General features: G+C 43.3%; 1 protein-coding gene across 3 annotated transcripts in view; it reads right to left on the bottom strand.

The window, feature by feature from the left end:
- Positions 1 to 13038: 13038 nt before the first annotated feature.
- The window catches only part of slc24a6a (solute carrier family 24 member 6a), a 35801-nt gene continuing 31847 nt past the window's right edge, over positions 13039 to 16992 (bottom strand). The window contains exons 15-16 of one of the 3 annotated variants that reach the window (XM_029257494.1): positions 14481 to 14546; positions 13039 to 13700 (exon numbers count right to left, since the gene is read on the bottom strand). In XM_029257494.1, coding sequence (XP_029113327.1) covers positions 13376 to 13700; positions 14481 to 14546 — 391 coding nt within the window. In that variant the 3' untranslated portion in view covers positions 13039 to 13375. Of the gene's footprint in view, positions 13701 to 14405; positions 14547 to 16992 lie in introns of those variants that run through there. The other 2 variants (XM_029257495.1, XM_029257496.1) reach the window with 2 other exon arrangements.

Raw genomic sequence — 16992 nt, 5'->3', positions numbered from 1 at the left:
TATTGTGGATAGGCTTTGACTCACCCTTATATATTCAATTGTAAAAGTGTACCGTCGTTCCTCTCTCATTTCACAACACACAAATCAGTTTGCTTTATATACTGCTTTATATGCAGTTTATATGATCTTACCGTCTGTTTGTCAAAACTTTATAACTGTACAATGCAACAGTTTTTAAATAACAGTATAAAGCACCCTTTGTTGTCGCAACAGAGGCAATATTGTGCAGATGATAATAACACATTTATGGCTATATTTTGGTATGAACAAGTAGTTTCTGTAATGCTCACGCAGACGTCCAACATATGCAAGACTGTACGTTAAAACTCAATATTACCGCGTTTCCATTTTTCCACTCATACAATTTCATTTTAGATACACGGTAAAGGACACCATGTCCAGAAGGTAACTTTATTCTACACACAGATGAAATTAGCGGAACTGAAAGTTTCAAGGTTTCCGTCTGTTTTTAGGCTCTCGTCAGATGAGGTTGGCCTTCTGGAAAGGTAAAGAACCGTGTTTCTGAACGGGGGAGGGGATGTGGACTAATAGTCCCACATTGTGAGCAATAGGGTGCGTGCTGTGAGGTTATTACCTTGCATTTTGAGTACAGAGACACGAAGCGCGAATTACGCGCCGAAACGGTCGAACGGGCCTTTTCTCTCGGACACAACGGGAGGAGAGAACAGAGCGGCGGAAAACGACATTGTCAGTGCTGCGACCAACGAAATACACCTGCAAAACTCCGGCAGCGCTGTGACAGTCTGAGAGACACCGCAGACACGGCTGCCGCACTAAGCCCATAAGCGCGGCCAACGGACGCTCAGAGCACTCCGGCGCGTCGCACGAAAACGAGCTTCGCCTAACATGGTCTTCTCTTTACCGTTTTTTTACTACCATTACGTCACTTTTACCGACCTCTCCGGTTCGGCGTCACTACCGGTCGTGAGGCTGACCTCGCGAATGCCACGTGCCGCTTTTTGACGTGACAGGTCTCCGTTTGACAGGGATGCTTTTCCACAGAAAGAGCACCTGACGGCAGGAAAGAGTCACAGCCAACAAAGAAATCAGGAGATGGTAATGTTGACAGTGACTCTTCTCCGTTAAACCGCCAAGATCCTCAAACCTACTGGGTTCCCACGCTCACCGCATGCTGATGGTGAACAATCGGCACCGCTTCTGCTTTGCTCTCGTATCCAAAGGTTTGGGGACACCGAGCGTCGGCACCAGAAGTCCACAGTTTGTCACCTCTCTCCCTCCACCGTTCCTTTATGCAATTTCGTTAACATCGTCTTAGGCCCTTTAGTGTCTTTATGAATGATAAATTGTTTTATTCTCGCTTCTTTAAGATTTCCAGCTAGAGCCTGTTAAAGTAAGGAGGAGCCGCGGCGTTATAGGGGATACAGAGAAAAGAATGAAATTGTTAAGGTACGAAAAAGAAAAGTTTGTCTCGTCTGGTCTGGTCTACATCTCGGATCTTAACTTCTTGCTCAGGCATCAGGGAGGAATCATCATATTTTTAAACCTTTTCCGAACCCATTACAAGCACTCGAACAGGTGTGCCGGTAACATGAGAAAAATGTGCCCAGATACCACAACTTTACTTGAAACATTTTTATTCTTTATGCTGGATTGAGATTTTAATTAAGATCTGAGCACACTTTCACATTTTTAACAACGCTGTAGTTTTTCGGCTGCTCTGACAAAGTTTAAAAAATAAAAAAACTATATACATTTAATTATAAAGAATTTAAACCTGCATACATTATTGTAATATTATTATAGTAAAATGTGATATATATTTAACATGAATGTTTATCTGTAAAATAGGAAGTGCCATTATATAAATCCTTGCATTTAAAATCTTTTTTAAGGCTAAGTAACTGATGGCACGACCACAGACGGCACTTATGAGACCGACCAGTAAGGCAGGACTGACCTGAGCTCACATACTCTGTACTTCTGTGTAGGAATTTTATGTGGTGTTTGCTCTTTCGAACATTTAAAATTTGACGCAGGTTATCAGAGACATAGGGGGTGCGGTGGCACAATGGGTTTGGCCGGGGCCTGCTCTCTGTTGGGTCAGGGGTTCGAGTCCTGCTTGGGGTGCCTTGCAATGGACTGGCGTCTCCCTGTAGGAGACAAGCAGCTTTGGATGTTGTGTGTGTGTGTGTGTTGAGTTTGCATCATAACCCGTACAGCACTGAAAAGGACATTAAGTTTTTATTGCTGGTATTCAGCTTCTACATTAACTATGTATAACTAGGTCTGCACTGGTGATATGGTATATATCATAAAGTTATACTGTATATAAAGTCATATATTTAATGAGTGTCACTCATCACACCTATTTGTTTCTGGTACCGTTGCTATTTTCACTTCTATAATCCTGTCACTCAGATGTGCTTATAAACATCCTGGTAAATAATTTTAGTGTCTGTGATAACACACACACACATTGTCTGAAGCCACCTGCTCCAAGTGGGGTCACAGCAAACCGGAGCCTAAACCAGCAACACAGGGTGCGTGCAGGGCTGGAGGGGACACACCCAGGACGGGGCGCCAGTCCATCATAAGGCACCCCAAGTGGGACTCGAACCCCAGACCCCCCAGAGAGCAGGACCCGGTCCAACCCGCTGCGCCCTGTCTCATGGGAACTCAAAGAGGCATTATGCACACAGTATGCGCACACACATAGAAAACATACAATGATTTTACATTCTTATGTTTGGCTCCCACAATAACAACACCAAGATATTTGACCACCTTTCTGGCACTCGTCCATCCCATGCTTGTTTTACCACTTCGTTGCGAGGCCGTCCACTAATCTGCTTTTCACTCTTGATAACACGCTATGGAAGCTCAAGTCCTACTCGCCTGCCAGCTACTCGTCTTTTACTTGTCGAAGTCCAACAGTTACTTTTTGCGGGTCAATCAACTGCATCCTTTCCACTCAGAAGTTGACAGGGTCCCACAAACCCCCTTAGCAGTGTTGTGAACGTTAAACGTAAAAATTACTGACCGGCTAAGACTGTGGTCAGAGGGAGCAGAAGTAAAAAATGCCAGAGAAAAAGTTGCGGGTACGAAATCAGACGCAACATCTACGCATCTTTCTTTTGATGGAAATTCTTCGTATTTCATCTCGAAAGCGAACCAGGATGCGTGGTTTCGCGCACCAAGCCCTTATTTGCTCCTTTATCTGTTTGCTTTCCAGGTACGTCCATGTAAGCCAACCAGAGCAGGTAATTGTGCCGATGGTTCCCAGAAGACAGGGTGTAGAGAAGAGCCTTTACAGTCCCTGCTAGACTCATCCCAGCGAGCGGTGGAAAGCATCACTGTCCTGTGGAGAGCGCTGGAGGATCTTTTCATACATTCAGCACAATATTATTCACCTTTGCAAACATTTCCAAATATCGAAAATATTTCACACGTTTATGGATTTTTACCGGCGCGGTTGAGAGTGTCTTCCTCGAGGTTCCTAGAGGCAGGTCGGGGATTCAAACCTGGAACCTTCAGACCGTAAGAGAGCAGCACCGAACAGCACACCGACCGCCGGCCCTACCGGCACCGCCTTGGCGCACCGGAACCCGAGCCCGAAGGAGCCCAGTTCACAGCCGAGCGGTTCCTCTTGACGTGAGAGAAAACGAGAAGCGCTGAAGCGGTGCGGGATCACAGGAAGGTGTTCAAACAAACACTTTTTTCATGAAGGTCCTACCTGGTGCTGTGTGTCGTTGCTGACATCATCGCAAGCTCCATTACTCACATCTTTACCTACTGATGCTTCAATGCACTCTCTCAGAACACCGTCACTGTACACTCTGAATACACACTGAATACACACTCTCAATACACTCTGGTGTGGATACGCAATCTCAGCACACTCTGTGAATACATACTCTCAATACACTCTGAATATACACTCTCAGCACACTCTGGATACGCAATCTCAGCACACTCTGTGAATACACACTCTCATTCAAATACACACCGAATACACACTGTCTCGATACACTCTGTCACTGCGACTGTTACCAAAACAGCGCAGAAGCACCACCGCCGCTCGACTGGGAACTTTCAGTAAAGATGATCTGATGTCACTCACTCACTCACTCACTCACTCTCACTGCTCCTCAGAGAGAAACACTTACTTTGTCCCTACGGAGCCACGCAGAAGAGGAGCAAGCAAGGAAGGATCAGATCAGGTGTCGCCGGGTGAGCAGTGAGTAAGTAACGCCGCACGCATGGCCGCGAAAAAGACCCGCGCTCTCGTCTCGCCTTCAAGCGCGCGCGCGCGACACAAGCAGGGACGGAGGTGGGAGCAACAAGTCTTGAAGTGGAAGGGAGTCGATCGTTTGACGTTTCAGCGCGAGACGAGGCGAGAGCGCGCATCCCAGTCAAGCGTCGCTTACCGGACAGACTCTGTGGAGGATCGAAGGGCGTCCGGTCCGTCCGTCCGTCCGGCGCGCTTTCCGAGACCATTCGTCGTCTGCGCTGAGCTGCGCTGAAGCTGCGCTGGATTCCTGTCGGACGCAGGCAGGGACCGCGCCGCGTGAGACTGAGAGTGAGAGCACCAGCAGCACTTAGTTAGTGGCTGACCGAGGGATGGCCGTGTTCCTCTCTCTGTCCCTGTCCCTGTCCCTGTCCCTGTCCTGGCTGTCCCTGCCTTTCCCCTGCTGTCTCCGCCCGTCCCTCTCTGTGCCTCTGCTGCATGGCGAAGGAAGGGCTCCTGCCCACCGACAGGTGTAAAACAGCGTCTCACTCGGTCGCTCCGCACAAAGCGGGACCTGCTGTCCCGTCCGTGTCCGTCCTTCCACTCCCTCCTCCTCTTCCTCCTCCTTCCTCCTCCTTGGCTTGTGCGGGTCTATCCGAGCAACGGGAGCACTCCTCTGTCCTCTCTAGCCACTCTTTTCTTTATTTACTCCAGTCTGAACATTCTTCTTACATTATAATTTATTATCGCACCGGCGTCAGCTTCTATCCAAACCCGCATCATTTACAACATGATTACTGAAGCTTTATTAAGATCAACGATGCTAAGCTTCCTTCCCCAGGTAACGGGGAAGTGCTCCGCTGCGTCTATTACCTTTTTCTGCCAAACAAACCCATGCGTTTCTTACTAGATGGATGGAGCACGTGATAATTAATACAGAGGTGAACATTATTAGCCTGACCCTTGATTTATTTTTGAGGTGGAGAGAGAAAGGTTTTTTTTCCTTCTTCTTAATTCATGCATTTTTATTCTCATATGAGATATACACAGTCTTTCCCCTAAACCTGCAAAGACAATTTGATAATATAATTGCTCTTTTTCTAAGGAGGACGGGCCTACATTTCATATCTGGGCACTGCACAGTTTTTAACTGGAAAAAATTGAAAAGGAAGGAAAAAAATGCAGAACTGTAGATTTACCACACGAAACACTGGTTGAATTCGGAAATGTTTCTCATGCGCCGCGAGGGTCTATGAATCAAAGAGAAAACATAACGAAGACACAATCGGACGTTAAGAACCCGCCGCCGTGTTAGTTCTGGTCCGGTCCGTGCGGGTCACCACCTTGTTCCTTCTTGTTACCTCCGGGTGATCCGGAGGATCAAACCCCGACAAGGTCCAAACAGCCATCAGTTCCTTATTGTCGGGGATATCGTTATGGCTACGTCATGCCCGTAATATAAGAGCTTTGAGCCTCGTGGACACGCACGTTTGAACGTGTTCTTCCCCTGGACAGAGAAAGGAGGTGACAGACAGACACAGGGACACTAGAGCAGCGCAAAGCAGAGTGATGTGCGCGGGGTTTCAGAGGCAGAGCTCACGGGTGCAATGATGGCTGAACTCTAGAATGGCCACAGGTAAGACCCCTACAGGTGAACACGCAGTCAGTGTCACGGATCTCATATTGCGCTGTATAACTGGACGAAAAGAAAGGTTTCTTGGTGCGTAATTTGAAGAACCTCGTGCGTAAAGGGATTCGATAAAAATGCCCCTAATTTGCTATTATTGTGAGAAAATCTGTGTAATCGATGGCCTGTGTGTCTGTGGTGCATTCAGCGTTATTAAAAATGCAAAGTACGATTACAAACACATCCTCCTTTTTTGTTGTGTTATGCCTGTGTTTACTTTTCTTCAAAAAAATGTTACATTTAAATGCTTGATGGCACTTGGCTGGGAGTCGGAGTTCAGGTGACAGCGGCGTGAAGAGGAAGTGGCGTTGGATGAAGGCCCACCAGTTACTCATTAACTGGTCCAGGGGTTGCTGTCTGCTGGTTAAGCTCTCAAGACAAACATACGATGCAGATAAATGGCTGGGGTTGGGGGGGGGGGGGGGGTGACTGTACACACGGTCTCATCATGGCACGCCGTCGCAGCACTGGTTGCTTTCAGCTTTTTATTCCACAGAAAAAAATCAAATTCTCTGTCTTTAAGAGGAAAGACAAGCTTTAAGATACTTCATCTAGGAAAAACAATTACTAAGAGCTATAGCTGTTTGAAGTTAGCAATGAAATCTGTCAAGTATAATCTTGCAAAGTATGATACGGTGGGCTAATTCAGAATTCGGTGTGAAAATCATATATTGAAGTACACTACTAAAAACCGTGTGTTAAAACCGGAAATGTTACACTAGTACACTGCGATGATCAAATAAGAAGGTAGGTGGTTGAATTTAATTTCTTTTCATTCAGTCTTTTTATATCTGATTTTAAAAAAAAAAACTTTGGTGCAGAAACATGTGACAAAGAAAAAATACTATGACTCACCTGTTTGTACTGTAGATCCTGATTTGTGGCACGACTGGAAATAATCCCTTTTAGCTCACGTAGGTCTGCCTGTGCCGAATGCGAATCTCTCCATCTGTGAAAATTATGGGATGAATTACTAACACTTTAAAATTTCACAAACTAAATATTTAACGTTTTTAATACACTTTTAGATGTGTTTATTATTTTATGAAATATTTTTGAGTTCTTTTAAAGATTTAAATGGCAGTATCTTTATTCTGTAAACTATTGGCGCAAGGCCAAAAAACTGCTTTTATAATCTATGTTTTGCACAACCAAGGACATTTAGACAGCACCTATAAAACATGTTCACCTTTTTAAAAGTAATCAAAAGTTTTCAACTTTTTTGAAGTTATGCTACAGCACAATAAGCAATTTTGGTGTGTCAAAGTAAGGGGGCTGACTACTTACGCATTCGGTTGTTCTCTGTTTTTTATTTTTAAGTAATTTTAGTAATTAAGTAATTTATTTTAAGCAATTTTAAATGTCTGGATTTTTTTTCACTTTGACATTATTGAGTGCTTTGTATTGATGAGTGGCAAAAATTCCCAGCTGAAAAGGGTTCTATACTGTAAGGGAATGAAATGTGAAAAAGTCAAAGGGGAACCACACTTTTTATAGGCACCTTATATGGAAAAATGCAAACTTTGATAGTAATTTTAATTTCACTCTAATTTCCCATTTCCACATGGGGTATATGGCACACCCTGAAACCCTGGTGATGCACTCATCAGAATTTCACAACACTGATTTAGCAGCAGAGTAGCACAGAAATAAGGCACAACATGGACATGTGGTCCAGTTTCTGGGAGGCAGTTGCTCAGGTCGCTGTCATTATTTGTTTCCGAGGACGTGTTCAGTGGACGCAGGCTGAGGCTAAGTTTGGCTCTGCCACTGATCCCCGGGCAAGTAGTTGTTTATTCCCCACAAAACCTCTGTGTACATTTACTACATGGGAAAATCATTTAAGAACAAAAATAAAAACAAACATAGAAAACATTGTCAAGTGCGGAAGTGGGGGAATTTTCACTTCTCTAGATGTCAGGAACGGGGGATGGGGGTGGTGCAGCCAGTTTGGCCTGGTCCTGCTCTCAGGTGGGTCCGGGGTTCAAGTCCTGATTGGGATGACCTGCGATGGACTGGCGTCCTGTCCTGGGTGTGTCCCCTCCAGCCTTCCGCCACGCGTTGCCGGGTTAGGCTCCGGTTCGTTGCAACCCTGCTTGGCTGTGTGTGTGTGTGTGTGTGTGTGTGTGTGTGTGTGTGTGTGTGTGTGTATCAGTAAAAAAATCATTTTCTGAAGTCCAAAACCTGAAAGAGCAGTAAAACCTGCAGTAGGCTATAACTGCACTCGACATCCATCCATCAATGATCAGCTAATGTTTACCCACTAAGGGCTGCGGTAATTCAGAGCTGATCCCAGAAAGCGGAGAGCCCAAGGAAGGGCATGGGTGCCACCCCATCACAGGGCACTTGACCGTCACACACACCAAGGGCATTTCAAGGTCAACGACTTACCTGAAACAGTAAGTATTTGGCATATGGGTGAGAATAAGGCTGGAGCTGTAGGCCTATGACAAATCTGAAGCTGCAGGGCTGACTGTCTTGTGTGCGTGGGGTCCAATCCTAGGGGGGATTTTGTCCTACACTTTGTGTGTGTATATGTATGTATGTGTGTGTATGTGTGTGTATGTGTGTATGTGCCTATGTACATATTAGGTTGATATTTCAATATCAGATTTTAATTTTTCATTTGGACTAATAAATGCATTCGTCACAGAAATGGTAGAACATGCAGAAGGTTACAGTCACATTGTATGGAGTCTTGAAACACAGACACACTTTTTATTTTGTATGTGGCTGCTTCCAGCTAGAGAGAAAAATCAATTTAATAATTATTGCACAAACCTTGTTTATTGCACTCGACACCGTACAGCCAAAGTTCTTCAAAAGATACAAGCACTTTACAAAACTTAAATTAAATTAAATTAAATTAAATTAAGTTAAGTTAAATTAAATGAAGGGAAACTGCCTTACAGGGAGGACCACCGCTGCCTCTAAAACACACTTCGACAAAATGGTGTTAGCATACCAGGCTCCAGCTCTCCTGCTCCACATTTAAACAATTTCTTCACACTTGGTCTCCAGCTGCAGACTCGTGACCCTCTCTGTGTTGTAATTCCAGGGGGAAGTGGTCTGGGGGAGACTTGTAAAGCTCCGTAGCTCTGCAGGGGGGATGTGCATCTCACGGTTCTTCCACCGTTCCCTGAAGCACGGGTAGGTGATCGCAGCAGTGGACGCATGCCAGTTAAGAGATGTTAACCAGAGCTGAGGATGCTCTGCGCCTGCTGCTGGGACGACTGGTGTGAAACTGAAAAGCGTCCCCTACATTTTCTGTACCAAGATCTACCGACTCTAAAACCCCCTCAGTCGCTGTTTAATCTTCCAGACAACTAAAGAAAGATGACGGAGAGCAGGCATGGAACATGGGCAAAGAAAATGAAAAGAAGGAAAGTCATCAGTGCAGCAGGAACACGTTTCACTTTGAAACAAAGTTTGGTATAATGTCCTTCAGGAAGCTGCAGCTGAAGCCTAACAGTCACAGCACTCCATTGTCATGAGATCCAGAGATCTAGGTGTCCCATGCTTCCTTTTCTCCTTCGCTTTTGTCTCATAGACTCAGCACCTCATCAGTCTGCAGAGGCTTTTCAAAGACATCAAGGAACCTAGCTTTTACTAGCTCAAACTAGATCTACTTTTACAACCGATAACGACTTAACAAAACAGTCATTTGACATTTCAAGTGTACCCTTGTAGAGTGTATTCATTGTCTGACATATTTTGGCCAGTACATTAAATGGAAATGACTCAAAATGCAAAGTCTGAACAGTTCTGGTGTGACCTACTACAGCAACAGTTTAAAACATGAAGTAAGAGCGTGAGAAGCGACAGTAAGAGCACTACTGTGTGGTTAGAGAACAAAACGGCAGTAATGAAGGAATGCAGCACAGCTAAAGTAACAGCCTGACCAGCATGAGGAAACCCAGAAGGTGTCAAACCAGACACATCATGACAATAAGCAAGGTTCAATGTCTGCAACGGTTGGGAATTGGAAAAGGGCTATACTTTCTCCTTTATGTCCCAGGTCTAGTGCCCTAAACTTGATCACCTTAGTAAATGTGTGTTAGACACACCAGGGACAGGCAACGAGCAACACTCTTAAATGGTAGTCGTGACTTTTAAAGTTAACTATCCATCTTATTCAATAAATTCTATTAGATATTGTCAGATTTCAAACCAGCCATTGGCAATGGACTCAAAGCCATGACAAGTATTGGCTTTTTACCAGTGGGCTTCCTACAACGATCACCCTGCTGGCTGTGAGGACCCCACTAAGTTGAAGAGCTCTGCAGGGATGAAGCCTCCACTATGACAGCTGCTCTGTGGCATAACATAAATTTATGAGAACGTGAAGTAGACATGAACACAGAGCAAATTTCCCAAAGAGAGCAAAACAGGATATTTCAAACATTTCCTTCAATAACAGAATGAAGAATCAAGTGCTGCCTGTGTGCAACTTGCAGAGGGTGTGGGTGGGTGTGTCTGTGTGTAGACTGTTTTTTTTTTTTTTTTCACAGGATTCACCAGGAACAACAAAAATATCCAGAAGTCTGAATCTATCTACATCATACTCTGTATTTACATGGGTTTACAAAACAGAACAGTGATTTCCCAAGTATGTCAGTGAGGTTTCCAATATGACAGAATTTAAACTAGATATTAAATATTTTTTAAAAGAATCCTTCTTAAGCAATTAAAATCAAATAAATAAACATCTTAAAATCCACAGGTATTACAAGAAGTACAGGTAACATCATGAAATATAAGCATACACAATTATGATTTCATTTTAAAATACATCACAAATATAACTACTCACCTTTTGACATTTATTCTTATAAAACTATGTAAAAGATTTAGTAAACACTTAGCAAAGATAAATGTGAGGTTTCTGCAGACTCGCCCAATTTAATAATACTCAATGAAATTCTATCTTTGTATTCAGTCGTACTCAACTCAACAAACTGTAACATCAAACCCTACGCAAGGTATCAAAAGTGGCGACTGAAAAATATATAAACAAGTGTAGCAATATACCTATTCAAAACCCTTATTAAATGTTTGGAAGTTTTTATTTTTTCCTGCAAAAAGAGACTTGTCAGGCTGAATTCTGCAGATGTAAGAGGGAACGCTTGACGGTGTTTTCAACGTCAAGTACCTCTTATCGGAATTTCACGGTTTATATCGCTTATTGAATGCAATTAAAAGATGAGTATGTCTTGATAAAGATGAGCGATTCACAAAGGAAAAGCCTACAGAATTTTCTTAAGATGTTGCAAAGGCATGAACTGAAGTCAGGTGTTGATGGGGAGGCATTAGTTCATGTGTGAGTCTGGCAGGAGAAAAGATCTTTTGAGGATTCAGTGGGAAACAACAGGATGAACCATGATTGCACTATAGGAGTAACCACTGTTATTCATCTACTCCGTTTTACTTTGTCTACAGCCAAGATGCAGTTTCATTAACATCTAAATAATTGCTTCTTAAGGTTCTAGGCCAGTTTGTATGAAATTCTGTACAAAATGAACTCTCGGTGGCTCAGGCAGCATCCAGGCGGGGCAATATGACCAAACACTTCTCATTGAGATCATTTCTGACTCAAAACGGATTTGACAATATACGTCTCACTTATTCCATTATATTTCTCCATTAGTGCCCCATTTTCATGTCACAAGTCCGGCATGTTGTGATCAATATGTCTTTAATTACATTCTGGGCCATCAGGAGGCAGATGGACAGCACGATGCTGAAACATATCGGAAGCCTGTGGGCTGAAAACATGTGGACCTTGCTCTTCACGTTCAGACCAAGGTTATAACGCTCAGGTCTCTGCGTCGCTGGACTGACTGATCGCTGAACAGCTATGTTAAGACCCAAGACGGCCTGAAGTTCCAAGTCTGGAGGAGGCTGGTTCCTCTACTAGTGAGTTGTGAGCAGCGCTTAAGTTTTTGCACTGCTCTGCTGTATGCTGCCTAGAATCGGGGTCTTTTTCACCATTAGGAGCTCTTTCCTTTGTTTTTTACCCCGTCTGTGGTGCCTCCCTTAGGTCTTTGTTGCAGTCTTTCCTTACAGCAAGAGATAGACTGCACTCTTGATTAATATTGAATATTAATATTCCAAGGACATATTATAAAAGATGAGCATACCTAATAGGGACCTGTACAGATAGCACCTTTAATGCTACTTTAACATTTCTTGTTTAAAGCATTATTTTTATGTGCAACCGCAAAAAGTTGTTTTACCACACTGCTGTGCTCAGATCTCTTGTAGCCAGGTAGGTGTTCATTCCCTCAGCAGCAACTCTACAGCACATCCACAGTCTTTAATCTGATGTCGCAGTCAATCTACTTTCCTTTCAGTTTTTTTCATGCAAAATTTGCGTACAGATTTATTTGCCCCTGGCGTGACTGCAGAACCCTGTCAGACTTTCACACATAATATCATTTTCATATGTTACACATAGAAAGGCACAACCTGTGTGGATTAAAAACAGACGAATCTCTGTATGGCAGCGCAATGCTGTTCAGTCCTCGTCCCGGTGTTGGATGGGCCACGCAAGCTTCTGCTCCAGCTTTCATCATGGTATCGATTGCACTCAACAAAGCACACAGTTGTTTTGCTTGAAATCCAAAATATTAAAATTTCAAGCACCTCGAAACCCATTTAACACTGACAGTAGAGTCGTTATGCTTAGAAAGGTATGCGGTCAACTTATTTTTGCCAAAGCTATGCACGAATGTATCTGAAGAGGTAGAGGTTGGAATGTAATGTTCATATCCCTGTCAGTGAGTGCAAACAGGACAAGGGTTACCAATCACTGTAAAAAAGAAAACTCTGAAACAGACCTATGTAACACTTGTACTTGTTACTGTTGCTCTCTGGGCTTGGTTATGTCTATTTAACACATCCCAACCACAAGTTCTCTTTCTGGTTTACAGAGCAATAATCGGATCGCCACTGTTCTTCAGCGGTAAAGTGTGACTCGTTCTTTTGTAGCATAACCCCTCAAGGCCAATTCTGTACTTGGTCATAGATTTTATGTGAAGAAGGAATGTTCCTTTCAGTTACAGGTTTGCAAACCAAACATCCAGTTCCACCCACTTCTACTGCACAACACTTCATGTTCTGTGGAACCTGATAAGGTGGCTTTACACTGCAATCCCTCTACACCGCAGGTGCCAAATGCAATGAGCTGTGTGTAATGTGTGGTTTGGCTCCAGCCATCATCCTCAATTAGGTAAACAAGAGAAAAGAGTACACACAGGTCTTCTGGAACCTCACAATACCTGATGCTACAGTTACAGGTGCCATTTGTACCTTTACATAGAAAATATAACGGTTTAAAATCCTAGAGTCTACACCTACATCCAGGTCACAGGACAAGGGACAGCTTATCATTTGGGCAAGCAGCTCAGAGCCACATAGGACGGATCCTTTCGAACCACTTCAGTTATTCTCTGTCCTGAACCAGAGCTTTAATACATCTAGAATCTGCTAACTAGGTGTTGCAATAGACAACTTGATGAATCAGACCCTAGTAAATCGTGGTATAATTGTGAAAACCGTTGTGAAAGGCTAAACTCAACAGGATGAGAAATGAAGAAACAACACAAGTTCTTCAAGAGACAATAGTGCAGGGTACCACTGTATAGTATGTGTGTGCTTGGGCCTCTAATACTTCCATTGGTCACCGGGGATCTACAGCTGCTCGAAGAATACGGAGCAGAGCACGAAGACACAGTAGAGCAGCATGAGGCCCAGACCGAGACGCCGGTCCAACTTCCAGTGGTTGAAGTGCACGCTGAGCACCTGGACAGGAGTGTAGGGCAGCATACTCACGTTAGTCATTGTTTACTGTTTTGAACTGAAGCAATTCAGGTCTTCTCTAGGACCAGCACGGGCAACCTCCTGATCCTGCAAATGAACTGCACTAAAAGCTGCTTGTCTAAGATGATTAATACTTATTGGAAAAAGGCATGAGAAAGAGAATAAAAAAGAAAGTTTTCTAAAAAAAAAAAAAGACTCCTCTTCTATCATGTGAACCCTGGTCACGATTACAACACCAGCCTTTGCAATTTATATCGTATATAAATACATGAGGTTAGTTGAAAAATTAAAGACATACTTTTTCAAAAGTATAAAATTCAGGAGTGACACTCCTAGCGGGAGATTATGTGGTTCAGATTCTAACCCGAGAACTTTCTGATGCGATTAATATGATTATTTATCCTCCATTACACTCGTTTAAGATGTTCTCAGCACTTCTATCGGTTTAGTCTTAAACTGGTTTTATAACACAGCCCTGTATTCACGCAAAAACAATTCTCATGGCTTGGAATAGTTCATTCAAGCAACACTGTGGAATCTTCTAGGAAGCAGAGAAACTCCCTGTTTTCATGCAAGAGCCATAAATCCATCTTTTCCTTGGGTTCCTGTTGGCATGTGTCCACCCATAATGCTTTGTTAGCAGAGTAAATGAAGTTTAGCGTCATGCAGAGCAGAGCTTTACCAGAATGTTTCATAACCTCCCATGTTTTCCCACACGCTGCACGTGCCCTTTGACCCTTCAGACGGCCTCACTATACTTACTGTGAGAAAGACAGAAGCGAGCAGCAGGATGACTGAGTACACCAGCCCCTTGCTGTTGATGAACACCTGGTAAGACACAAAAATAGACATTCTTCATTTGGCAACATAAGAACATAACCTGTCACATGACTTCAGCAGCATGCTTCTCAAATCGAATGCAAAAGGAGACCATTTTGGAGAAAAAAAACAGAAGGGACAATTTTTTTCTGAAAGTGAGGGGATTATTGCCCAGCTATTCAAGATTCACGTTCAATTTCAGCTCTTTATTGAGCCGGAAAATACAAAAGAGCCCAGTTTAATCGTGTAATGTATATGGGGCTTTGTTATTTTGTTCACACAGGGCATTCTACAGTGGTCATTCCATACCACTCTATTTCACATATATTTGGACAGGTCCAAGAACAAGTACACATTTTTATTTTACTGTAAAAAACGTCTTTTTTTTTTAAATAAATTAAGAAACTATAAAGTTCCTGACATTGGAAAACTTGAGATACTTTTTACATTAGTGTTAAGTGCTGTAGGGGGTGCGTTGGCGCAGTGGGTTGGACCACAATCCTGCTCTCCAGTGGGTCTGGGGTTCAAGTCCCACTTGGGGTACCTTGCGACGGACTGGTATCCCGTCCCAGGTCTGTCCCCTCCCCCTCCGGCCTTACACCCTGTGTTGCCGGGTAGGCTCCGGTTCCCCGTGACCCCGTATGGGACGAGTGGTTCTGAAAATGTGTGTGTGTGTGTTAAGTGCTGAACCTAGAATTATTTCGAGCTATTTTGTCGAGCAGTTCATCCCACGAAAATGTGTATTGCATTTGTTAGTTGGTTTGCTACTCTCTCACCCAGGCCACAGCTTTTTTACACTTACATTACATTTATTTATTTAGCAGACACTTTTCTCCAGAGCGATTTCCAGTGAACTCTATGTAGTGTTATCAGCCCACACAGCTCATTCACCAAAGTAACATACACTGCTAGATACACTACTTACACTGGGTCACTCACTCATCCATACCTCAGTGGAACACAATCTCTCTGTCACTCACACACTATGGGGGAACCTGAACAGCATGTCTTTGGACTGTGGGAGGAAACCAGAGCACCCGAAGGAAACCCACGCAGACATGGGGAGAACATGCAAACTCCACACAGACTGAGTGGGTATCGAGCCCATGTCCTGTAGCACCACCCAAGCAGTGTGAGACAGCAGTGCTACTTGCTGTGCCACCATGCCACCCTTTCTCCCATCCAGCAAGTGTTACAGATCACTGTGCACCAAAACAACCAGATACAAAAACAGTTTCTTTCCCCAAGCTGTTATGTCCATGAACAGCTGATTGTTGTTAGTCCGTGCAATACTTTCTCCCTCTTGCTTATTCCCTCCCTCATTATTTATTCCATCCCTCATTATGTATTCCATCCCTCGTTATTGTCTTTTATTCTCCGGCACTGTCATCTTTGCAACATGCAAATACATGCACCTGTGCAGTTGTTGTATGCATGTATGTTTATATGTGTGTATATGCACATTGTGTTTTTTTTTTGTCTACTCTACACTATGAGCCGTTGGGAACCGAAGCCAAATTCCTTGTATGTGTGTACATACTTGGTCAAATAAATCGGATTCTGATTCTGATTCTATCTCTGTTTTCCAAAAATCTGCTTTTTAATACCTCAAATGTAAATATTGTTGGTATATACTCACTTTTTTACAGTTTTATTACTTACTCTTAGAACTGGGGGTGCGGTGGTGCAGTGGGTTGGACCACAGTCCTGCTTTCCGGTGGGTCTGGGGTTCGAGTCCTGCTTGGGGTGCCTTGCGACGGACTGGCGTCCCGTCCTGGGTGTGTCCCCTTCCCCCTCCGGCCTTGCGCCCTGTGTTGCCGGGTAGGCTCCGGTTCCCCGCGACCCCGTATGGGACAAGCGGTTCTGAAAATGTGTGTGTGTGTGTGTACTTACTCTTAATTTTCTTATGATTCACATTTCATTATTATATTTTGGTTTACTTTTAGTTATTCTTTGATTTTTCTTCATTATATTATTCACCATATGGTATTTACCTTTATACCTCATTTCATGCTACTTTAATGTTTTTTCTCATATACCTGTGATACGGCCTGATTGACAGAGAAGTTTATGGAAGATAAAAGCTCTGCTACAAGAGTACAAAAAATAAACAGGAAAGAGCAAGGAAGTGCATCTGTGATCGATAACATCTGGTGAGACCTGCAGTGCCAACTTTTTATCCACCAACTTTTTAAACTTTATTGTGCCTTGTTATTGACACTCCACAGAGTGTCCAGCCAAAAAAAGATTCATTCCAACATTGTGTTTCTGCATTACACACTGTACTTTAGTATCATATTTTTGGTTAATTTTTAAGCATTTTATAGTAAAAATTGATCTGAAAAAAATACACTGGCTCCTCATGTTCTAAATGACCAAGTTACACAATTTGAAAATTCATTTTCCATTTTTTTTTTTCTTATTTGAAATTGCATTCATTGCTGTAGCATTTACT

This window comes from Scleropages formosus, chromosome 13, assembly GCF_900964775.1.
Source record: "Scleropages formosus chromosome 13, fSclFor1.1, whole genome shotgun sequence".
NCBI lineage: Eukaryota > Metazoa > Chordata > Actinopteri > Osteoglossiformes > Osteoglossidae > Scleropages > Scleropages formosus.
The sequence above is the reverse complement of the archived record's forward strand: the minus strand, read 5'-3'. Positions and strand labels throughout refer to the sequence as shown.